We start from the raw sequence: 20427 nt of genomic DNA on the forward strand, positions 1-20427 counted from the left end.
AATGTAAGTTTTTTCTTTCCATGTGTCTATTCATTGACATCTTTCTAATTTGGATTTTGGGTGATAGCACCATGTAGAGCTCTTTCCAAACTTCTGCATGTATGTGACAGTAAGAATAAATATGAAATATAAGAAGACAAACAATTATAAGTCAAAACTCTGAGACATTCAGTATTAGGGGAAGACAAAAATGTTTATATTCTTCCTGTTACAGTCAATAATTAAAATAGCAGGAGTGGAAAAGAAGTTAAATAACAGAGAATTACTGTATACAGTGAACAAAAGCTGACACCTAATGAAAAATGGAACCATACTTCTTCTTTAAGCTTGTGATCTCGAAGAGTTGGTGGGATCCCTGGGTGCTTTGCCTCAAGCAGTTCCATAAGGTTGTGGGTGGCATGGAGGCGCTGGAAAAGAAAAATACTTTATTAGTTTGGTAAATGAATTGGGGAGTAGATAAGTTGGGAAATTCTAAGTTGAAATGGGGGGGTTGGGTTTACTTACTTGTAAAGAATCTGTATGAAGTTTATCTTTATGCTCCTCGGATGAACGCAGAACTTCTCTGTAATATTCTGCAGCTGAAGAAAATTCACCTGTAAAATGAAATTATATAATCTGGTGACAATCGTGGTTCTGTGCTGGCATGATTGCATGCAAATCTGACTACCACTCCAAACACATGAACACTAAATCAGGGTTTAAGGTCTATTATATTTATGAAGGAGAGTTTACCGTAAAATAGGCATTTTTAAATGAGAAATAAATCAATTATTTATCCCACAACCAACATTACCCAAAATATTCTTCTCATTAATAGGATGATGTTTATGAGAATATGTGATGCATAAATCGTTTGCAAGGTTTTTACATTACAATAGCTGTGAAACACTTTATGATATCTTGATATTATCAAAGATGCAAAACAAAAATGCATGTTCTTCTTTTTCTTTCTTTCACAACCAAAAAAAACCTTTAAACACAAGAAATTCTGCAGATGCTGGAATGCAAAGCAACACACATAAAATATTGGAGCAGCTCAGCAAGTCAAGCATCATCTATGGAAATGAGTAGATCAATGTTTCGGGTTGAGATCCTCACCTGAAACACTGACTATTTATTTCCATAGATGCTGCCTGACCTGCTGAGTTCCTCCAGCATTTTGTATGTGTTACCTTTATATATAGTCTTTCTGTCTATATAGTTAAAAGTTATGGCAACACTACAGTTAAATTTCTTTGACAAGAAAATATAACTGTCTCAAAGATGGTATTGAAAACAAAACCATTATCAACAGAAACTTTACTTGATTCTCAATTGGGTCAGTATAAATTATTAATCGGACCCTAATCCATTCATTCCATATGATGTCTGCAAAGTATTGATCACAATTTGTCTGCACTATCCTTAAGGCCTTGTTGGATTGGGGTGTAGAATTGTTATTTTTCTTGTAGTTTAACTTTCTGATGCTTGTTTGTATTTTTAAATCACCTATATACATGTAATTGTTCAGTGAACTTTTCAGTAATTATGGTATGGTTGCTTCTGTATTTTTCAGTAGCAGGTGCAGCACCATTTGACTCTGGCCATTTTACAGCTTAACTGTAATCACTGGAAGTTTTGTTTATCACTAGACTGAGTATGAAATGTCTTTTCATTTGACTTTCCTTTGTTCTTTCAGCTTCTTTCTTGTTCGTTTTCCACCTTTGTGATATTTAATACAATTATCATAAGCAACAAGTTTTATGCCACATTCTTGGTTTCCGAAGAACGCTTGGATCACAAAAACATCAGGATCCAACAGCCTCTCATCTCCTTTCCCTAAAACCGGTAGATTGATATTCATTTAACTGATTGGAAGAAAAAGTACAGGTCTGTTTACTTGCCTTTGATAATTTGAATACCAGCCAGCCCATTGAGAGCACACACCAGCTGTCGATGAGCCTCTTCACATTCCGTGGAACATTTTCTCTTAAGAGACTTTAACAGTTCCTCCATTGTCATGGTGCTGCAAACACGAAAACAACCCGGATAAGATGTAAAAAAAATACATCGCTGAACTTTGCATTTACCTATGCTAAAGCAGATACCAAACACAGCGACAAGTATGGCTCACAAATAACATTGTAGAGTTAAAAAGTTATGGTATCAAGTCTCATCCCATATACTTAGGCACAAAATCCCAACAAAGACCATTTCTGTTTTCATGAACAATATAATTGTTATGCCACCAGAGGAAGTTAGCTGTCCAATTAAATCCATGGCAGATTCTAAAAGAGCAAGCCCGTCAATTCCAACTTCACTGCTCTTTCCTCACATACCTGCAAATTACTAAATATCAAAAATAAAAACTGCAGATATTGGAGATCTGAAACATAAACACTTCAGGTCTTGGACCTTAACTGTTGATTGCCCTCTTTCTAAAGACGATGCCTGACCTGTTGAGTGTTTCCAGCATTTTTCGCTCTTCTTTCTGCAAATTAATCCTTGCAAGGGCCAATTTTAAATCTTTTTAAACTTCACGGGGATTGTTTGGACCACACATGCACAGAATGAAATATAAATCTATGCAATTATCAAGAAAGACACACAAAATGCTAGAGGAAGTTAGCAGGCCAGGCAACATCTATGGAAAGGAATAAAGAATCATCATTTTGAGCCAAGATCGATGAAGGGTGTCATCCCGATGAGTCCTGATGAAGAGTCTTGGCCCGAAACGTCAACTGTTTGTTCCTTTCCATAGATGCTGCCTGACCGCCTGACTTCTTCCAGCATTTTGTGTGTGTTACTCTGGTTTACCAGCATCTGCAGAATCTCTTGTGTTTACAACTATCAAGGAAAATATTTTCCCTCACCTTCACCTTTCCCTTGAGGCTTTTGCTCAAAAATTTAAGTTTGGGTTCCCTGCCTTTGAATCATCCATGTGTTTTTATTTCTCCACATGCTGCCATGAATGTACTGATTCTGTATTATAAATTACCTGTTATTCTATGCATACCTCTTCTGTATTGGCAGGAACTCTCCTCGAACAGCCTGGGGATGACAGCATGCCTGCCTTAATCTCAATAAGGGATACAAAATAGAACCAACTGTGCGTCTATCAAGTTGGCTCAACTTGATGCTCCAATCAAAAATCATTCTCAGCTTCTGCAATGCATCTTGGGAGCAAATTTCATGCTGTCGATGGTAGAAGTGTCTTTCCACTGGTGAAAATTCCAGCCAATGAACTTCTTCAGTCTGAGGAGGTATCTTGATCTGGGAGAAAAGCAGCAAGTAATGAAAAACTTAAGATATACAGATGCAGGTGACTGACCAATCCATTCATGTTTGATCAGAAGATCAGGTTGACTGTATCCACAATTAACCTTTACGGATGCCAATCCTTAACAAATAACAGGAGAAGGAGGAAAGAGGTAGTTATTATCACCTCCTACACACATGAACTCTGCCCAAAATCATTTTCTGGAAATAATGTTTATAAGTAGATCGACTGTAACAATATGGAATGTCTTGAGATACTCCCAAGGAATTATTGTTAAATAAAATTTGGCATCAAGCCATGTAATACTATCAACTAAACACTTGGGCAAATAGATAGATTATAAACAATGCTTAAAGGAAATGGAAAAAGAAGTGTATGGAGAAAGAATTATAGTGTGTAAGATTGAGATGAGTGAAACTACAACCACAAAGGTGAAGAAAACGGGCTTGGGAACACCAGGACTGAATAGGAGAAGCAACGATACAGATGTGGGTTATAATGTGGAAAGATGTTACAAGCATGGACTGAAGAAAAGATGAGGGTTTTTAAATTAAGAATAAATACTTATACTATTAGTACATTGGTACTCATGGTGTGAGTTAGCTAGTGCACTATGAAACTTGTTAAGGGCCAGTTAAAGCTCAGCAAAGGACAGCACAGTAGTGTAGCAGTTAGTGTACTGCTATTACAATGCCAGTGACCCATGTTCAATTCCACCACTGTCTACAAGGAGTTTGTAACTTCTCCCCTTCACTATGTGGGCTTCCTCTAGGTGCTCTGGTGTCCTCCCACGTTCCAAAGATGTCCGGCTATATATACCTGATCAAGAACATCCTTTTTTGCCGTTCGCCACATGATCTTTGCTATGAGTGTGTAGATTGGAATAGGATTCTTTCTGCAGTATGGTTGGTATAAGAGTTGGTCCCACCAGTGTTTAACCCAATATGGGTCGACACCTAGAAAGAGTATTAATCCATACAAGTCTAAGAGGAGAAAGAGAAGTAAATTAGCTACACCAAAATTTGGTTTGGATTTCAAAAGTCAAAAAAGAATGGAAGCCGACATATACACCATATTTACTTCCATCACTATAGAGCAAAGCAAAAAGTAAATTGCAATCATTTTTTAGCAATGCTTGGAGTACTTTGTACAAATGATGACGTGCTATTTCAGTTGCCATTATTACCTTAATTGCTAGTCTATGACTATGAGACCATAAGACATAGGAGCAGAATTAGGCTATTTGGCCCATTGAGTCTATTCTGTCATTCCATCTTGGCTGATTTGTTATTAGTAAGGGCATCAAAGATTACACTCCTCACAACCATTGATGACCTTTCTAATCAAGAACCTAGTAACTTCCACTCTAAATATAGCCAATGACTTGGCCTCCACAGCTGTCTGTGGCAATGAATTCTACTGATTAACTACCCTCTGGCTAAATAAATTCTTCCTCATCTCTGTTCTAAAGGGACATCCTTCTATTCTGATGCTGTTCCCTCTGGTCCTAGACTCTCCCACGAGAGGAAACATACTCTCCATGTTTACTCCATCTAGACCTTTCAATATTCAATGTTTCAACGAGATCCCCCCCTCATTCATTTAAACTCCAGCGAGGCCCGGATCCATCAAACACTCCTCAGACATTATAACGCTCCTTGTATTCTGAGGCTGTGCCCTTTGATCCTCGACTGTTTCACTACCGAAAATGTTCTCTCTACACCTACGCTACGTAGGCTTTTCAATATTTGATAGGTTTCGATGAGATCCTCTCTCATTCTTCTAAGCTCCAACAAATACAGGTGCAGCGCCACCAAACGCTCTTCACATGTTAACCCTTTCATTCCTGGGATGAATGTACTCAATGCTCTAACCAGCATCATCTTTATTTTCATTAATACTTAATTATAAGCATGTCAGTCACATTCACAAACAGGTAACCTTGGGCACCACAGATATAATCAGCAATAACACTCATCCTTTTCCTGTATAAGATAATTTCCAAACTAAAAGACTCTTACCTCTAATACAATTCTATAAAAGAAAGTAAATAGAAAAGAGCTAACGATCATAAGAAGCTGTATGAAGCCATACCTTCCAAGCCCCTTTGGACAGGGGTTCCTGTGACACACCAACGATTAATGGCAGTCAATCGTAGACACATTTCGGCAGCCTGTATGACAAAGAAACAAAGGCAAATAGGAGTAATTCTGAGTGTGAAAATTCTTCTTTATCATCAAGAAAAATACTATGCATGGTTTGTTCATTTCAAAAATTAACCCTGAAAAGATGATTTATATTCAAGAGAAAGAGAATTCATAACATAAAAAATGGAATCAGCAATATGCCATTTTGTCCATAAGACATAGGAGCAGAACTAGACCATTCAGTTCATCAAGTCTGCTCCACTATTCCAACATGGCTGATTTATTATCCCTCGCAACCTCATTCTCCTGCCTTCTTCCATAATCTTTGACGCCACTACTAATCAAGAATCTATCAATCTCTGCTTCAAAATCAGTGTCTTGAAAAAGTATTCAGCTCCAACCACTGGTTCACATAAATGAGTTACAACCAGGGATTTTATCAATTTAACTGAGGATTGTTATTTGTGAATCACATGCTCCTTTTTTCACAGTAGAGCCCCCCCCGCAAAAAAGGGGGAAATTATATAGCATGAAAAACTAAAAATTCTAAAACTGAGATGTCAGCAATTCAAAAGTATTCATCACCCTTTGCTCAGTTCTTAGTTGAACTAACTCTTGCAGCTATTACAACCAGTAGTCTTTTTTGGATAAGTCTCTGTTAGTTTTGCACAATGTGATGGAGCAAGCTCCTCCCATTCCTCCTTGCAAAATTGCTCAAGCTGTGTCAGGTTAGTTGGGGTGCAGCAATGGACAGCATTCTTGAGGTGTTGACAGAACTGTTTGATTGGGTTAAGGTCAGGATTTTGACTGGGCCACTCAAGTACAACAATTTTCTTCATTTGAAGCCACTCCATGGTTGTTCTGGCAGTGTGCTTTGGGTCACTGTCCTGTTGAAAGATGTACTTCCTCCCCTATTTAAGCTTTCAGGCAGAGGCTACCAGGTTTTTATCCAGGATCTCCCTGTATTTAACCGCATTCATCTCCCCATCAATCCTCACCATATTTCCAGTCCTTGCTGCTGAAAAGCATCCCCATAGCCTTTACAGTAGGGCTGGTGTTAACTCATTCCACCCCCCCCCCCACTCTCTGCTTTCCAAAGGCATTCCCTTGTCCATTCATTCTTCCCCACTAAACTCCCTCCCAGCACTTATCCCTGCAAGCAGCCAAATTGCTACACCTGTCTATTCATCTCCTCCCTCACCTGCTTTCAGGGCCCCAGACAGTTTTTCCAGGTGAGGCAACATTTCACCTGCAAACCTGCTGGGTCACCTATTGTATCTGATGCTCTGACGTGGCCTCCTCTACATTGGTAAGACCTGTTATAAATTGGGGGACCGCTACATCGACCCCACTGCTCCATCTACCTGAAGCAGAACTTCCCAGTGACCAACATTTTAATTCCCGTTCCGACATCTTGGTCCACAGTCTCCTCTTGTGCCACGATAAGGCCACCCTCAGGGTAGAGGAGCAACACTTTGTGTTCTGTCTGGGTAGCCTCCAACCTGATGGCATGAATATCAAGTTCTCTTTCCAGTAAAAAAAAATTCCCTACCTTTCCTCTCTCTTCTATTCCCCACTCTGGCCTTTTACCCCTTCTTACGTGCATAGCACCTCCCCCTGGTGCCCAGTCCTCCTTTACTTTCTCCTATGGTCCACTCTCCTCTCCTATCAGATTCTTTCCTCTCCGGCCCTTTATCTTTCCCACCCACCTAGCCTTATCTATCACCTTCTAGCTATCCTTCTTCCCTTCCTCCCAGTTCTTTTATTCTGGCATCCTTTTCAGTCCTGAAGGGTCTCGGCCTGAAATGTTGCCTGATTGTTCATTTCCATGGATGCTGCCTGCCCTGCAGAGTTCCTCCAGCAATTTGTGTGTGCTTCCTTGGATTTCCAGATTCTGCAGAATTTCTTGTGTTTGTGGTGTGACCTAACTGAAATGCAATATTAGATTTATGCCACAGAAACCACTTAGTGTTGAGGCCAAAATATTGCACTTTCGTCTCATCCGACCACAAGACCGTCTTGCACATTTTTACATTACCTTCTAAGTGGCACTTTCTAAAGTTTTTACGGGCAAGGACATGCTCTTTTAGCCAGGACTCCTTCCTTGTCACTCTTGTATAAATACCCTTTTTGTGCAAGTCCTTAGAGATTGTGGAGCCATGAATTTCATCTCCAAGAGCCGCCAACTTCTGCAGCTCACTTAAGAGCGACTGTTAGCATCACAGTAGCCTCTCTTACAAGTGCTATTCTGCTCAGGCAGTTAAAGTTAAAGGGAAAGCCTGACCTAGGCAATGTGGCAGTGTTTTCATATTTTTTCCACTTTTTCACGATGGACTGCACTGAGCTCTGACATATGTTCAGAGCCTTTGAGATGGTCTTGTACCCTTCCCCAGATTTGTGCTTCTCTATTATCATTTCCCAGACATGCCTTGGAAGCTCTTTTGTCTTCATTTTGTTCTGGTCTTTTGAAAATTTACCATACTGGTAGATCTTACAGAGAGAGAGGGTATTATTCTTATGAACTCATTGACAACAGGCGATCCTCCAAATTTTTACACCAACAAATTGGATGAGTTGGTAAGGTAGTATACAGTATTGCAGCTGAAGAGAGTTAGCATAGTAACTACAAAGGGGATGAATAGTTTTTCAGCCTCACAATTTTGTTTTTTAATTTTAGTAAATTGTTGACAGGTTTTAGAATTTTTCTTTTGATTTGACATTATGCACAATGTTGTGTAGATTAGCTCAAAAACCCCATTTCAATGTATTTTAAATTTAGAATATGAAAATATGAAAAGTTGTGGGGGTGGAATACTTTTTCAAAGCACTGTATACCCAATGACTTAGCCTTCACAGCTTTCTTTGGCAATGCATTCTACAGACATCTCAGGTTAAGACCCCTTATCTGGTCATCCTATACTCTAGATGCAATTCCCGCCTACAAAGTTTGCTTTCTATAGCCTCACCTTGGCAGTGGCACATTCAACCATTTGAGCCTCATCCAGACAGATCCTCCACCACTCCACTGCAACTAGAGGACTTGGAATGGCCATGTAGCGCTTCTCTTTGCGTAATCGACGCCCATCATCACTGTTACTATGAGGTATGTCGACATAATTCAGCTCTGTTCGAAGTACATCATATGTCGTGATGACTATCTCATGCTCTGCTAGTGCATGAGGTTGTATAAAACCATGTTTCTTCACTCCTTGGTACACCTGTAGAGGACAAACAGTGGAAGCTGGATTTGCTGATGAACGTGCTATCCTGAATAATTAAACTAAATTGTCAAAACTAATCAAAATAGTGGGTAAATAATATATAAAACTTAAATAAAAATAATTAATTATAAAGCTAAATTAAGCAGTTATGGATAAATGTTGAATGAGACTTTAAACCATCATAGTGAAATAGTCCATTAGGTGTGATAACGATCCACAAGCAATCATTAGAAGCTGATGTTGAGCAATGGTAACAATCAGGATCAGAATCAGGTTTATTATCACCACCTTCTATATTGTAAACTTTGTTGTTTTATTGAAGTACAATGCAAAGACATAAAATTACCATAAATTACAAAATAAATAAATGGTGCAAAAAAAGGAATAATGTGGTATAAGAGCAATAGTAATTCCCACACTAATCTAATTCTCTCTTTTAAAAATACCTTTGGTGGCTTCCTGTGGGCCTTTTAAGAACATCTGGATGGGCCCTGTTTAGCTGAAATGGAGCTCATGGCAATTACTTTCTGCAGGGGGTACGTCAAACTGGCATTGGGACAACTTATTTGCCTTTTGCAAAGCTCATGGACAGTATGAGCCATATGTTTTGGATACCTTTTTTTCCCTAACCCAATATGGCAACTGGTTCTACAGCAAGCACTTGCTGGTCACCATATCGATGGCTTAGAGCTCAGAATACTAGGACTCAGGATAGGCTCCTATCAGAATCAAATGGAGCTTATTAAAAATTGGGTAAATAGTGTGCTACTAATGGGAAGACAATTTTTTTCCACTGAGGTTGGGTGAGAGTAGAACTAAGGGTCACAAGGTAAGTGTGAAAAGTGAAATATTTAAGGGGGGACCTGAGGAGGAATTTCTCCGCTCAGAGTGTGAAACAAGTTGCCAACAGAAGTGGTGGATAACGAGTTTGACTGCAATACTTAAGGGACATTTGGATAAGAGTATGGATGGGAGGGGTATGGAAGGCTCAGGTCCAGGTGCAGACGGATGGGTCTAGGCAGAACAACAGTTCAACATTGATTAGATGGGCTGAAAGGCCTGCTTCTGTGCTGTAGTGCTCTATGATTCTACAAACCTTAGTGATGAGGATATATCATTCTAAAATCAGAAGTCAGTAAGGTTCTTAAAGTAAAATTCCTTACAACTTCCTTGCAATAAATAATTCTAATATACTTGGAGAACAATTGAGCGAAAAAGAATAAAGTGATATATGTTATGGAAACAATGCTTTAAAAATTCATACAATCTGGACTTATTTCTCTCTGTAGCAATGCTTACCAGGATGGAAATTGAAGATGATCTCACATGCCTGTTAATTTCATCCACCCACTGGTGGCAGATGGAACTGGGGGAGATAATGAGGGTTGCAGATGTGGACACAGGCTTCATCTTGACCAGGCAATGGGGGCAGTAGAATGGCCTGATACTAAGGTCGTCTTCCTTGTAATTCACACATGTAGCATGCTGCCACAAGTGGCAGTTCAGGCACTGAATGCGTGCTTTATAATCAGCCAATCCACTTTCACCGCATATGCATTCAAAATGACACTTTGACCTGGTGTAGGGAGAAGTCATTTTAGATGACTGCGTTCTGTCCGTATCTTGCAAATCTCCCTGGAGGATATTTGGGGATCTTTTATCATTTATTGGCACCTCACTTGAGGTAAAACAACTTTCCCTTATTTCACCAGATTCATTATTTTCTGCAATCCCTTGTCCAGACAGCAAAAAATCTAAGCCACCATCATGAGTCTCCTCTTTCAGATCAAGTTCCTGAGATACTTCTGGTGGTTCTGCTTCATTCTTGCATGGCTCAGTTTCATTACAATTGTTCTTTTCATTTTCCAAGAGACAATCAGGGATATCATTTGCCAATGGTTTGCCAGTGCCTGTTGTATTCAAAGCAGGATCAGTTTCTTCTGTTTTCATCTCCTGCTTGTTATTCAGAAAAATGGGCAATAGGCTTTTCCCAGGGCTTAGCTTCTAAGCAAAAACAAAATAAGAAGTCTTGTAAAATAGTTTATTATTCACAGAAGTTAGAACATTCTGCTGAACCACTGCTTTTCAAACTTAAACCTTCATGTAAATAAATCATTCTGGTTTATCTATTCTGTCCCCACATCTCTTTCTTCCCTGTTCCTTCATCTAGTTATCATACATTTATATTGTTTGTGCATCCACACGAATCCTGAGAATTGATTCCATAGTCTCATAACTTTTTGTTTTAAAAAAAAATCTCCTATCCCTGTTGTAAATCTGTGAGATTTTATCACCCTTCATTCTGGGTTTAAAACATTCATCCTGACACACAAGCTGGAAACCCTCCGACAGTTATTAAATAAATCCACAATAAAAGGCTGGTATCATTAATGGTGGTCCCGCTGGATGGTGGTTAAAGCCTACCTGGTTCAATCATATCCTTTATTTAGGGAAATCTGTTATCTTTTCCAGTCTAACCTACATGTGACTTCAGACTTGGTGATGTGATTTGACTCTTAGTTGGTCCTCAGTTTCGAGACAATTACAATGGATAATAAAGAATTAGTATTACAAACAACATGACAGGTAATGAATAAATATTTTTAGAAATTTCTGCACCACCTGGACCCTTCTCTTGGGCTTCATGATCTCTATTGGTGTTTTTATTGCAGCTATGACATCAAAGATTTCAACAATCCTGTTCCACTCTCCTACTGTCATTTAAGTCCCTTGAACTTTCAGTAAAAGTAACACCAATACTGTCATCCTGACAAAGAAAGTGTTGTTATTGTTCAGCTATAAAGGCTGACTGCTCTGATCACTATCATATATCTTCTGGCCCATGACCTCATCACCCCAAACATCAGACCATTTTTCAAGACAATGACTGATATTTTTTGCTTTGGAAATTTCACCACAGCAAGCAACCTCATAATTCTACTTCTGCATTCTCCCAAGGATCCTATTACAGGCTATCCTTTTATTATCACCTTTTCAGCTTGTTCTTGCTCCACAGAACATGTTTTATCCCTTCTTGATTCTTCCTTTTTCTCCTGTCCAGTCTCTTGCCATCTAAATTTGCAATACATCTAATACTCCGTTTCCCAGTTTCCTGACCTCAACTATTTAATTTGTACTTTGGACATACATTCATATAAATACTCCTTTTCCTATCATTAAGGCCTGAAAACTTTTAGATTTTTCCTTGATGAGCAGTCCAACCATTCTCCCTCTACACCCATCACCCTCAGATCATCTGCAGGGCTACTTAATATTTCCAGCATGTTGCGTTCTAGCTTCAGCTTTCAATTCTCAGCAGTATTTTGCATTTACCCACTTAGCCGTATCAGAGTACATATCCACTCAGTCATACTTCTCTTTAGCAAAGATACATGCAAAACACTTAAGAAAACATCTTTTTTTTTTGAACATATTCTTTCTCTCTGAGGTCTATATCTCATGCTATCAATACTCAATTTCACAGATTACAATTTCCGCTCCTTTGGGTGTGTTTTTTTCTGAAATACATAGAAAAACCAAAATGTTAACCTGGATGTACAATCTTCTCTTTTACTGAGATTTAGAAGCTCAGACAGAGCAATTAATAACACTTAAGAGAAATTATCATTTCATGAGTAAGATCAACTGAGACAGTCCTGACGAGTAGAATGAATTGATGTGGAAGTAAATATGGCTTGGAAGTAAAACTATTTTCTATGAGCCAGGCACTTAATACCTGTTTTTCTGTTCCTTTTCTTTTTGTTTGTTCTTTGTAATTCTTTCCAATAATGAAGGAACCAGCTAAGCCATGACCTTTGACCTGTTTAATCACTTGCTCTGCAATTAGTTTTGCTAAGGTTTTCTTGATTAGATGGCGATTCCGTTGAATGTCATACTTGTAGGTACCATTGATGTATTTGTATATGGCATTGACAGAGGTCGACTTCCTCACATTCATTTCCTTTATAGCAGTAATGATCATTACTCGAAGACCTGTACAGAAGATAAATGAATTAATATTAATCAGTAGTACAAATAATTCACTTCTCAATCTTTGATTTGTTCACAGGCTTATCTTCATTATTTTCAAATCCTTCCATGGCTTCAACTCTCTCCTCTCCTGCAGCCATATAGCCTCATCCCACTTTCTATGACTACCAGACTGGGTAACAGAGGTCTTGTCACTCTGACAATGAGCTGTTACTTGTACTGTCTATAACCCGCTCATCCATGTACCAATCCAAGTTTCTCTTAAATGTTGAATTCGAACCCTCATCCACCACTTGCACTGTCAGCTCATTCTACACTCTGACCATCATGAGTGAAGAAGTTCTCTCTCATGTTCCCCTTAAAAATTTCACCTTTCTGCATTAACTCATGACCTCTAGTTGTAGTCTCACCCAACCTCAGTGGAAAACGCCTGCTTGCATTTACTCTATCTAGATCCCTCATAATTTTGTATACCTCTATCAAATCTCCCCTCAATCTTCTAGGTTCTAGCAAATAAAATCCTAACCTATCCAATCTTTCTCTATAACTCAGGTCCTCAAGTCCTCGCAACATCCTTGTAATTTTTCTCATTATTTTTTCAAGCTTTTTTACATCCTTCCTGTAGGTAGGTGACCAAAACTGCACACAATACTCCAAATTAGGTATCACCAATGTCTATACAATTTCAACATAACATCCAAATTGCTGTACTGAATACATTGATTTACGAAGGCCAACATACCAAAAGCTTTCTTTACTACCTATCTACCTATGGCACCATTTTCAAGGAATAATGGATTAGTGTTCCCAAATCCCTCCTTTCTACTGCACTCCTCTGTGCCCGACTGCTCATGGTGTTAAGACCTACCCAAACTGGTCCTCCCAATTTGCAACACTCCAGACTTGTCTGCATTAAATTCTATCTGCCAGTTTTCAGTCCATTTTTCCAGCTGGTCGAGATCCCACTACAAGCTCTAATAGTTTTCCTCACTGTCCACTACACCCCAATCTTGGTGTCATCTGCAAATTTGCCAATCCAGTTAACTACATAATCATCCAGATCATTGATTTAGATGGCAAACAACAACGAACCCAGCACCAATCCCTGCGGCACACTACTAGTCACAGGTCTCTAGTCAGAAAGGCAACCATCTACTACCACACTCTGGCTTCTTCCATGAAGTCAATATCTAATTCAATTTACTACCTCATTTTGAATGCTAAGCAACTGAACCTTCTTGACCATCCACCCATTAGGGACCTAGTCAAAGGCCTTGCTAAAGTCCATGTAGATAATTTCTACCGCCTTGCCTTTATCAATTTTCCTGGTAATTTGCTCGTAAAACTCTGCAAGATTGGTAAAACACAACTTAACACGCACAACGCCATGTTGACTATCCCTAATCAGTCCCTGTCTATCCAAATACTTACATATCCGGTTCATTAGAATACTTTCCAATAACTTGATATCAGGCTCACCAGCCTGTAATTTGTTGGCTTATTCTTTGAACATTTCTTAAACAACGGAACAACATTGGCTATCCTCCAATCCTCAAGCACCTCACCCATGGCTAAAAGTATTTCATATCTCTGCTGAGCACCCTGCAATTTCTGCACCAGCCTCCCAAGGGTCTGAGGGATCACCTTGTCAGTCTCTGAGGATTTATCTTCCCTAATTTGCCTCAAGACAGCTAACACCTCCTCTTCTGTAATCTATTTAGAGTCTATGACCTGGCTGATGCATTTCCTCATGTCGATAGACTCTACCACCGTCTCCTGCATAAATACAGATGCAAAAAGTCCACTTAGATCTCCACCATCTCTTTCAGCTCCATGCATAGATTACTGCTCTGATCTTGCAAAGGACCAAATTTGTCCCCTGCTATCCTTTTGATCTTAAAAAATCTGTAGAAGCCATTAAGATTCTCCTTCATTTTGTCTGCTAGAGCTACTTCATGCCTTCTTTCAGCCCTCCTGATTTCCTTTTTATACTCAAGTGCCTAATTTCTTCCTGCCTGCCTATACTTGTAATGCACCTCCTTCTTTTTCAAAGTTCAAAGCTATTATCAAGGCACATATATGTCACTATATATAAACCTCAGATTCATTTTCTTGTGGGGGTATTTAATAAATTCATGATAGGATAATAATCATTAAAAATAATCAATGAAACACTGCACTAACTTGGGCATTCAACCAGTGTGCAAAAGACAACAAACTGTACAAAAAGAAGAGATTTTCTCTACACAAACTTCTGTCACCTGCCCTGTCTCATTCCCTAATAGGAGATCTAGTGCCGGACTCTCTCCAGTTGGGACTTATATGTACTGACTAAGGAAACTTTCTTGAACATACTTGACAAACTTTTTCCTGTCCAGCCCTTCTACAGTATGGAAGTCCCAGTCAATATAAAGAAAGTTAGAATCACCTACTATTACAACCTTATGTTTCTTGCAATAGTCTGCAATCTCTCTACAAATTTGCTTTTCTAAGTCCCATGTATTGTTGGGTGATCTATAACATAATCCCATTATTGTGGTCATACCTTTCTTATTCCGCAGTTCTACCCATAAAGCCTCACTGTACGAGCTCTCCAGTCTGTCCTGACTGAGCACTGCCATAACTTTTTCCTTGACCAGTAATGCATCCCTCCCCCGTCAATCCCTCCCACTCTATCAGATCTAAAACAACAGAACCCTGGAACACTGATCCAGCTGCCAGTCCCACCCCTCCTGCAACCCAGTCTACAATGGCTACAATGTCATAATTCCACGTGCTGATTCATGCCCTAAGTCCACCCACCTTTCCTACAATACTCCTTGCATTGAAATATATGCAGCTCAGAACGTCAGTCTCACCATGTTCAATCTTTTGATTCCTGACCTTGTATGTAAGCTTAACAACATTTTTTCCACAACCACTCCACAATCTATTATGGCGCAATGGCTCCCATTCCGCTGTAACTCTAGTTTAATACCACCCCCTCTCCCACCTCCATGCAGCACTAGAAAACCTCCCTGCTAGGACTGCATGGAGAGGTTTAAATTAGAGTTGCAGTGGGATGGAAACTATACCACCAGAACAGATCATGGAGTGGTTGTGGAGAAAGATGTTAAGCCTACGTACAATGATAACATCATTAAATTTTGAAGGTAGTTGACTAAGCTTTCTCTTTCCGGAGATGATCATTGTTTGGTTCAATGGTAACTTACCATTATGCAAGTTATTTTAGAGCAGAATAACATGCAATCATCAATGAATCATAGAATCATTGAGTCATACAGCTCTACAGCACAGAAACTGGCCCTTTAGCACATGTAGTCTGTGCTGAACTGTTATTCTTGGTCACATCAATGCATACCTGGTCATAGTCGTCAATACCCTTGCATCCATGTACTTATTCAAACTTCTCTTAAATATTGAATCAAACCCACATCCACCACTTCCTCTGTCAGCTTTTCCACATAAGCACCATCTTCTGAGTAAAGAAATTCCCCTTCAAGTTTCCCTTAAATATTTCACCTTTAAATTTAAACTATAACCTATAGTTCCAGTCTCTCCCACCTTCAGTGGAAAAAACATGCTTGCATTTACCCTATCCATATCCCTCATAATTTTGTATCTGTCTATCAAATCTCCCCTCATTCTTCTACATTCCAGGAAATACAGTCTTAATTTACTCAGTCTTTCTCTATAACTCAAGTCTTAAAGAACTGGCAACATCCTTGTACATAATTTTTCTTTGTTAAAGATGAGTTAAAGATCATTCAGGTAACAAGAAAAATTAGTTGATACCAGGGCACAATCTTAATAAACTTCTGTATCAAGGCCTGTGTCTGAGAATTAATTAATAGAATCCCATCTCCTTGATTCCAACTGGCCAATTGCACCCCAATTGTTGAATCCCCACATGATCAAATGCTGGACTTTCAGAAGCAATCATTTGTCTATATTTGGAGCAAGAGCTCAATAAGACTGCACTTGCTGTTGCCAGCGCTATCTATATTGCTGACAGTGAATTATGTGTGATGAAAACCAGTTTTTGTGGCAGTGGGAACTGTCAGAAAGCATTGTTTCCACAAAATCTTCGCAATATGTAAACACCAGTTGTGCCTGTTATTTAGGTAGCCAATAATGTACCACGTTATTAGGTACAGTTGCTTGTTAATACAAATATCTAATTAGCCAATCATGTGGTAGCAATTCCATGCCTAAAATCATGCATAATCAAGAGGTTCAGTTGTTGTTCAGACCAAACATTAGAATAGGGAAGAAATGTGATCTAAGCGACTATGACTATGGAAAGATTGTTGGTGTCAGACAGGGTGGTTTGAGTACCTCAGAAACCACTGATCTGCTGGGATCTTCACAGAGAATGATGCAAAAAACATAAAATATTAAGTGAGTGGCAGATCTGTGGGTGAAAATGCCTTGTTAACGAGAGGTCAGAGGGGAATGGCCGGACTGGTTCACCCTGACAAGGAGGCCACAGTAACTTAAATAAACACGTGTTATAACAAGTGGTGTTCTGAACAGCATCTCTGAATACATAACACATCGAACCTTGAAGTGGATGGTCTACAACAGCAGAAAACCACGAATGTGCACTCAGTAACTCCTTTATAAGGTACAGGAGATGACTAGTGAAGTGGCCATTGAGTTTATATACTAATCCAAAACTGAACTGACTTGAAACACATATTGGGTATTCATGAGCAGGTTATCAAGTAACCTTGATATCATTGTCAGAAGCACTTTCCATTACTTCAATGATAACTGAAAGTGGGCTGATGACTGCCGAAGGGTCTCGCCCTGAAATGTCGACTGTACTTTTTCTCCACACATGCTGCCTGCCCTACTGAGTTCCTCCAGCACTTTGTGCGTGTTGATGACAGAATAACCAGATTGTACTTTTTCTACTTTTTTTTTGACAGGACACATTTGGCTGACTTACTATTATTTAAAATCATCAGCTTGTTGAGAGGTGCATCTGATCTAAAACAGAGGTCTTCAGCATGAAGATGTACGTGTTTGTTTGTTTATTCATTTATTTAGCGATACAGCACAGAGTAGGCCCTCCTGGCCCTTACAGCCACATCGTCCCAGCAACCCTATCAACTCTAACCTAATCATGGAACAATTTACAATGACCAATTAACCTAGCCAGTATGTCCTTGGACTGTAGGAGGAAACCAGAGCACCTAGAGGAAACCCACACATTCCACGGGGAGGACGTACAGACTCCTTAGAGACAGCGCTGGAAATGAACTCCGAAACACATCAAGCTATAAAAGCATCGCACTAACTGCTTCACTCCCCTGGTGTCAGATCCACTAACTTTTGGCATATTAAATGCCCTCCGTGGTTGCTGAGAGAGAATTGAATCGGCTCACTTCATGATTCTGGGAATAGCTGAAGGTGATAAGTGGATTTGTTATGCTTGATCTTTTCTGTCTACACAGGTTGATCATTTTACAGACGGCCATTGGATCTCTGTAGCTGTTCTGAATTCCAATGGTTTAATCAAATATCTTGGACTCAGCCACTACTGGACAGAACCAGCGACACAAGACTTGTGGGATCCTGCGATGTTCAAAATGGTCAACAGCAGGTGCCATTTTGTTGGCTCTTCACTCAGTTCTGGAACACCTGTTCACTGAAGATGCACCAGTCAAGATGCTGTTCATTGACTACAGCTCCACAATCAACACTAACATCCCATCAAAACTCATCACTAAGCTCCAAGACCTGGCCCTCGGTACCTCCTTATGCAAGTGGATCCTCGGTTTTCTCACTAGCAGACCCCAGTTAGTATGGATTGGCAACAATATCTTCTCCACTCATACCACTAACACAGTTGCACCACAGGGCTGTGTGCTAGCCCCTAGCTTTACTCACTTCATACTTGCGATTGTACATCTAACTACAGCTCCAATGCCATTTTTAAGTTTTCTGATAATACTGCTGTTGTTGACTACTCCTTTGCTTGCTTCTTCAGAAACAGCTCTATTTCTATCTTTAATATCTCTGTTTTCCCTTTCAGGGTTCTTTTGAAGACTCTGACCTGGAGTTATACGCAGACTTTAGTTCTTTGCGGGAATGGGACCCACTTTCAGGGTCTCACAACAGGCCACTATTCGATTTGCCAAGGATGCAGCCTAGAATATTAGTGCGTCTGTGGGGTTCCGGGATTTCATAGCTCTGGAGATGGTCAGACTGGAGGTCAGTGTCGCCGCAGGAAATTGGTGTGTTGTGGGAGACTAAGATCGAAAGCAGCAAGCTGGCTGCTGGCTATGTGCCCACAGACCCGAGTTCTTTGGGCACAGAGCTCGGAAGAAGCGATGCTACAGACTTTTAACATCGTTAATCAGCGAGTTGTTTGTTAAGTCTCCACTCTCGCTGTGAAATGGGGACACCTCTTTTTCCCTTATCAGGGAGAGAGAGAGAGAGAGAGCCTGTGGTATGTTGAATACTGGGTGAACAAGTAGTCTTTGGGGTACTACAAGTCTGTGTCTTTATTGATGCTTTGCTGCCACTTGAGTGCTTGGTGGGGGGCACTGATGCTTTCTTTTGCTGGTGGGGGAAAGGGGGTTGTTGCTTTGCTGCAGCTTATGCAAGGAGGGGGGGAGATGGGTGGGGGCCTTTGGGGTTCTAACATTTAATTGTTATTCATTCTTTGGGACACTCCTGTTTCCGTGGATGTTTGCGAAGAAAAGGAATTTCAGGATGTATATTCTATACATTTCTCTGAAATTAAATGTATCTTTGAAACCTTTGAATCAAAGGTGAAAATGAATCAGCATATAGGAGTGAGAATGATTTCAGTGGTCCCACAACAACCACCTCTCATTCAACATCAGTGAAACCAAAGAGCTAATCGTCATCTACAAGAGGGATAAGCCAGAGGTCCATAAGCCAGTTCTCATTAGGGGAACAGAGGTGGAGAAGGTCAAGAGAATTGAATTCCTTGATCTTAATGTGTCAGAGGATCTGTCCTAGGATCAGCACATAAGTGTCATCAGAAAGAAAGTATGACAGAGCCTAGACATTCTGAGAAGATTCCATAGCCTATTACCAAAAACTTTGACAAACCTCTACAGATGCTCAGTAGAGAGTATCCAAACTGATTGCAACATGGCCTGGTATGAAAACACCAGTGCCCGAGATCATAAAAGGATACAAAATGAGGTGAATACAACCCAGTCAGTCACAGGCAAAGCCCTACCCGCCACTGAGGACACACCCAAGGTGCACTGCCACAAGAAAGCAGCATCGAATATCAAGGACCTTCACCATCCAGGTCAAGATCTCTTTTTGCTGCTGTCATCAGGAAGGAGAAACAAGAGCCTTAGGACCCACACCACAAGGCTCTGGAACAGTATTTACCCTAGAGCCATCAGGCTCCTGTACCGGCATAGATAACCACATTTACCACTATTCCAAACTGATTCTACGATATACAGACTCACTTTCAAGGACTCTTTAAAACTCATGTTCTCAGTATTATTTTTATTTGCAGCTTGTCTTCTTTTGCACATCATCTGTCAGTTTTTGTCTCTTTATGCGGTTTTTGATGAAATTCTATATTTTTTCTTTTTCCCTGTAAATGCTTGCATGAAAGTGAATATCAAGGTTGTATATGGTAACGTACACATTGTACTTCGATAATAAATTCACCCTGAACTGTGGTTTCAATTTCTAGTAACTGCAATCTGGTCAAAATGTTTCATGAACTTTAAAGCATTTATTTATTTATTGAGCTGAAGCATGAAATAGGCCCTTCTAGCTGCGATGCCCAGCAACACCTGAT

At 39.8% G+C, this 20427-nt stretch overlaps 1 protein-coding gene across 4 annotated transcripts in view; it reads right to left on the bottom strand.

Annotated features, from left to right (window-relative positions):
- Positions 1 to 20427, bottom strand: part of shprh (SNF2 histone linker PHD RING helicase) — a 70663-nt gene that overhangs the window by 34240 nt on the left and 15996 nt on the right. For 3 of the 4 annotated variants that reach the window (XR_011884878.1, XM_072250753.1, XM_072250752.1), the window contains exons 9-17: positions 12364 to 12620; positions 9927 to 10631; positions 8373 to 8624; positions 5354 to 5432; positions 4079 to 4242; positions 2996 to 3252; positions 1884 to 2005; positions 505 to 593; positions 315 to 407 (exon numbers count right to left, since the gene is read on the bottom strand). Coding sequence is in view for 3 of the 4 variants with exons in the window: in XM_072250753.1 (XP_072106854.1) it covers positions 315 to 407; positions 505 to 593; positions 1884 to 2005; positions 2996 to 3252; positions 4079 to 4242; positions 5354 to 5432; positions 8373 to 8624; positions 9927 to 10631; positions 12364 to 12620 (2018 nt within the window). In the remaining variant the exon portion in view is untranslated. The remainder of the gene's footprint in view (positions 1 to 314; positions 408 to 504; positions 594 to 1883; positions 2006 to 2995; positions 3253 to 4078; positions 4243 to 5353; positions 5433 to 8372; positions 8625 to 9926; positions 10632 to 12363; positions 12621 to 20427) is intronic. The other variant, XM_072250754.1, reaches the window with a different exon arrangement.

Source organism: Mobula birostris, chromosome 2 (assembly GCF_030028105.1).
Source record: "Mobula birostris isolate sMobBir1 chromosome 2, sMobBir1.hap1, whole genome shotgun sequence".
NCBI lineage: Eukaryota > Metazoa > Chordata > Chondrichthyes > Myliobatiformes > Myliobatidae > Mobula > Mobula birostris.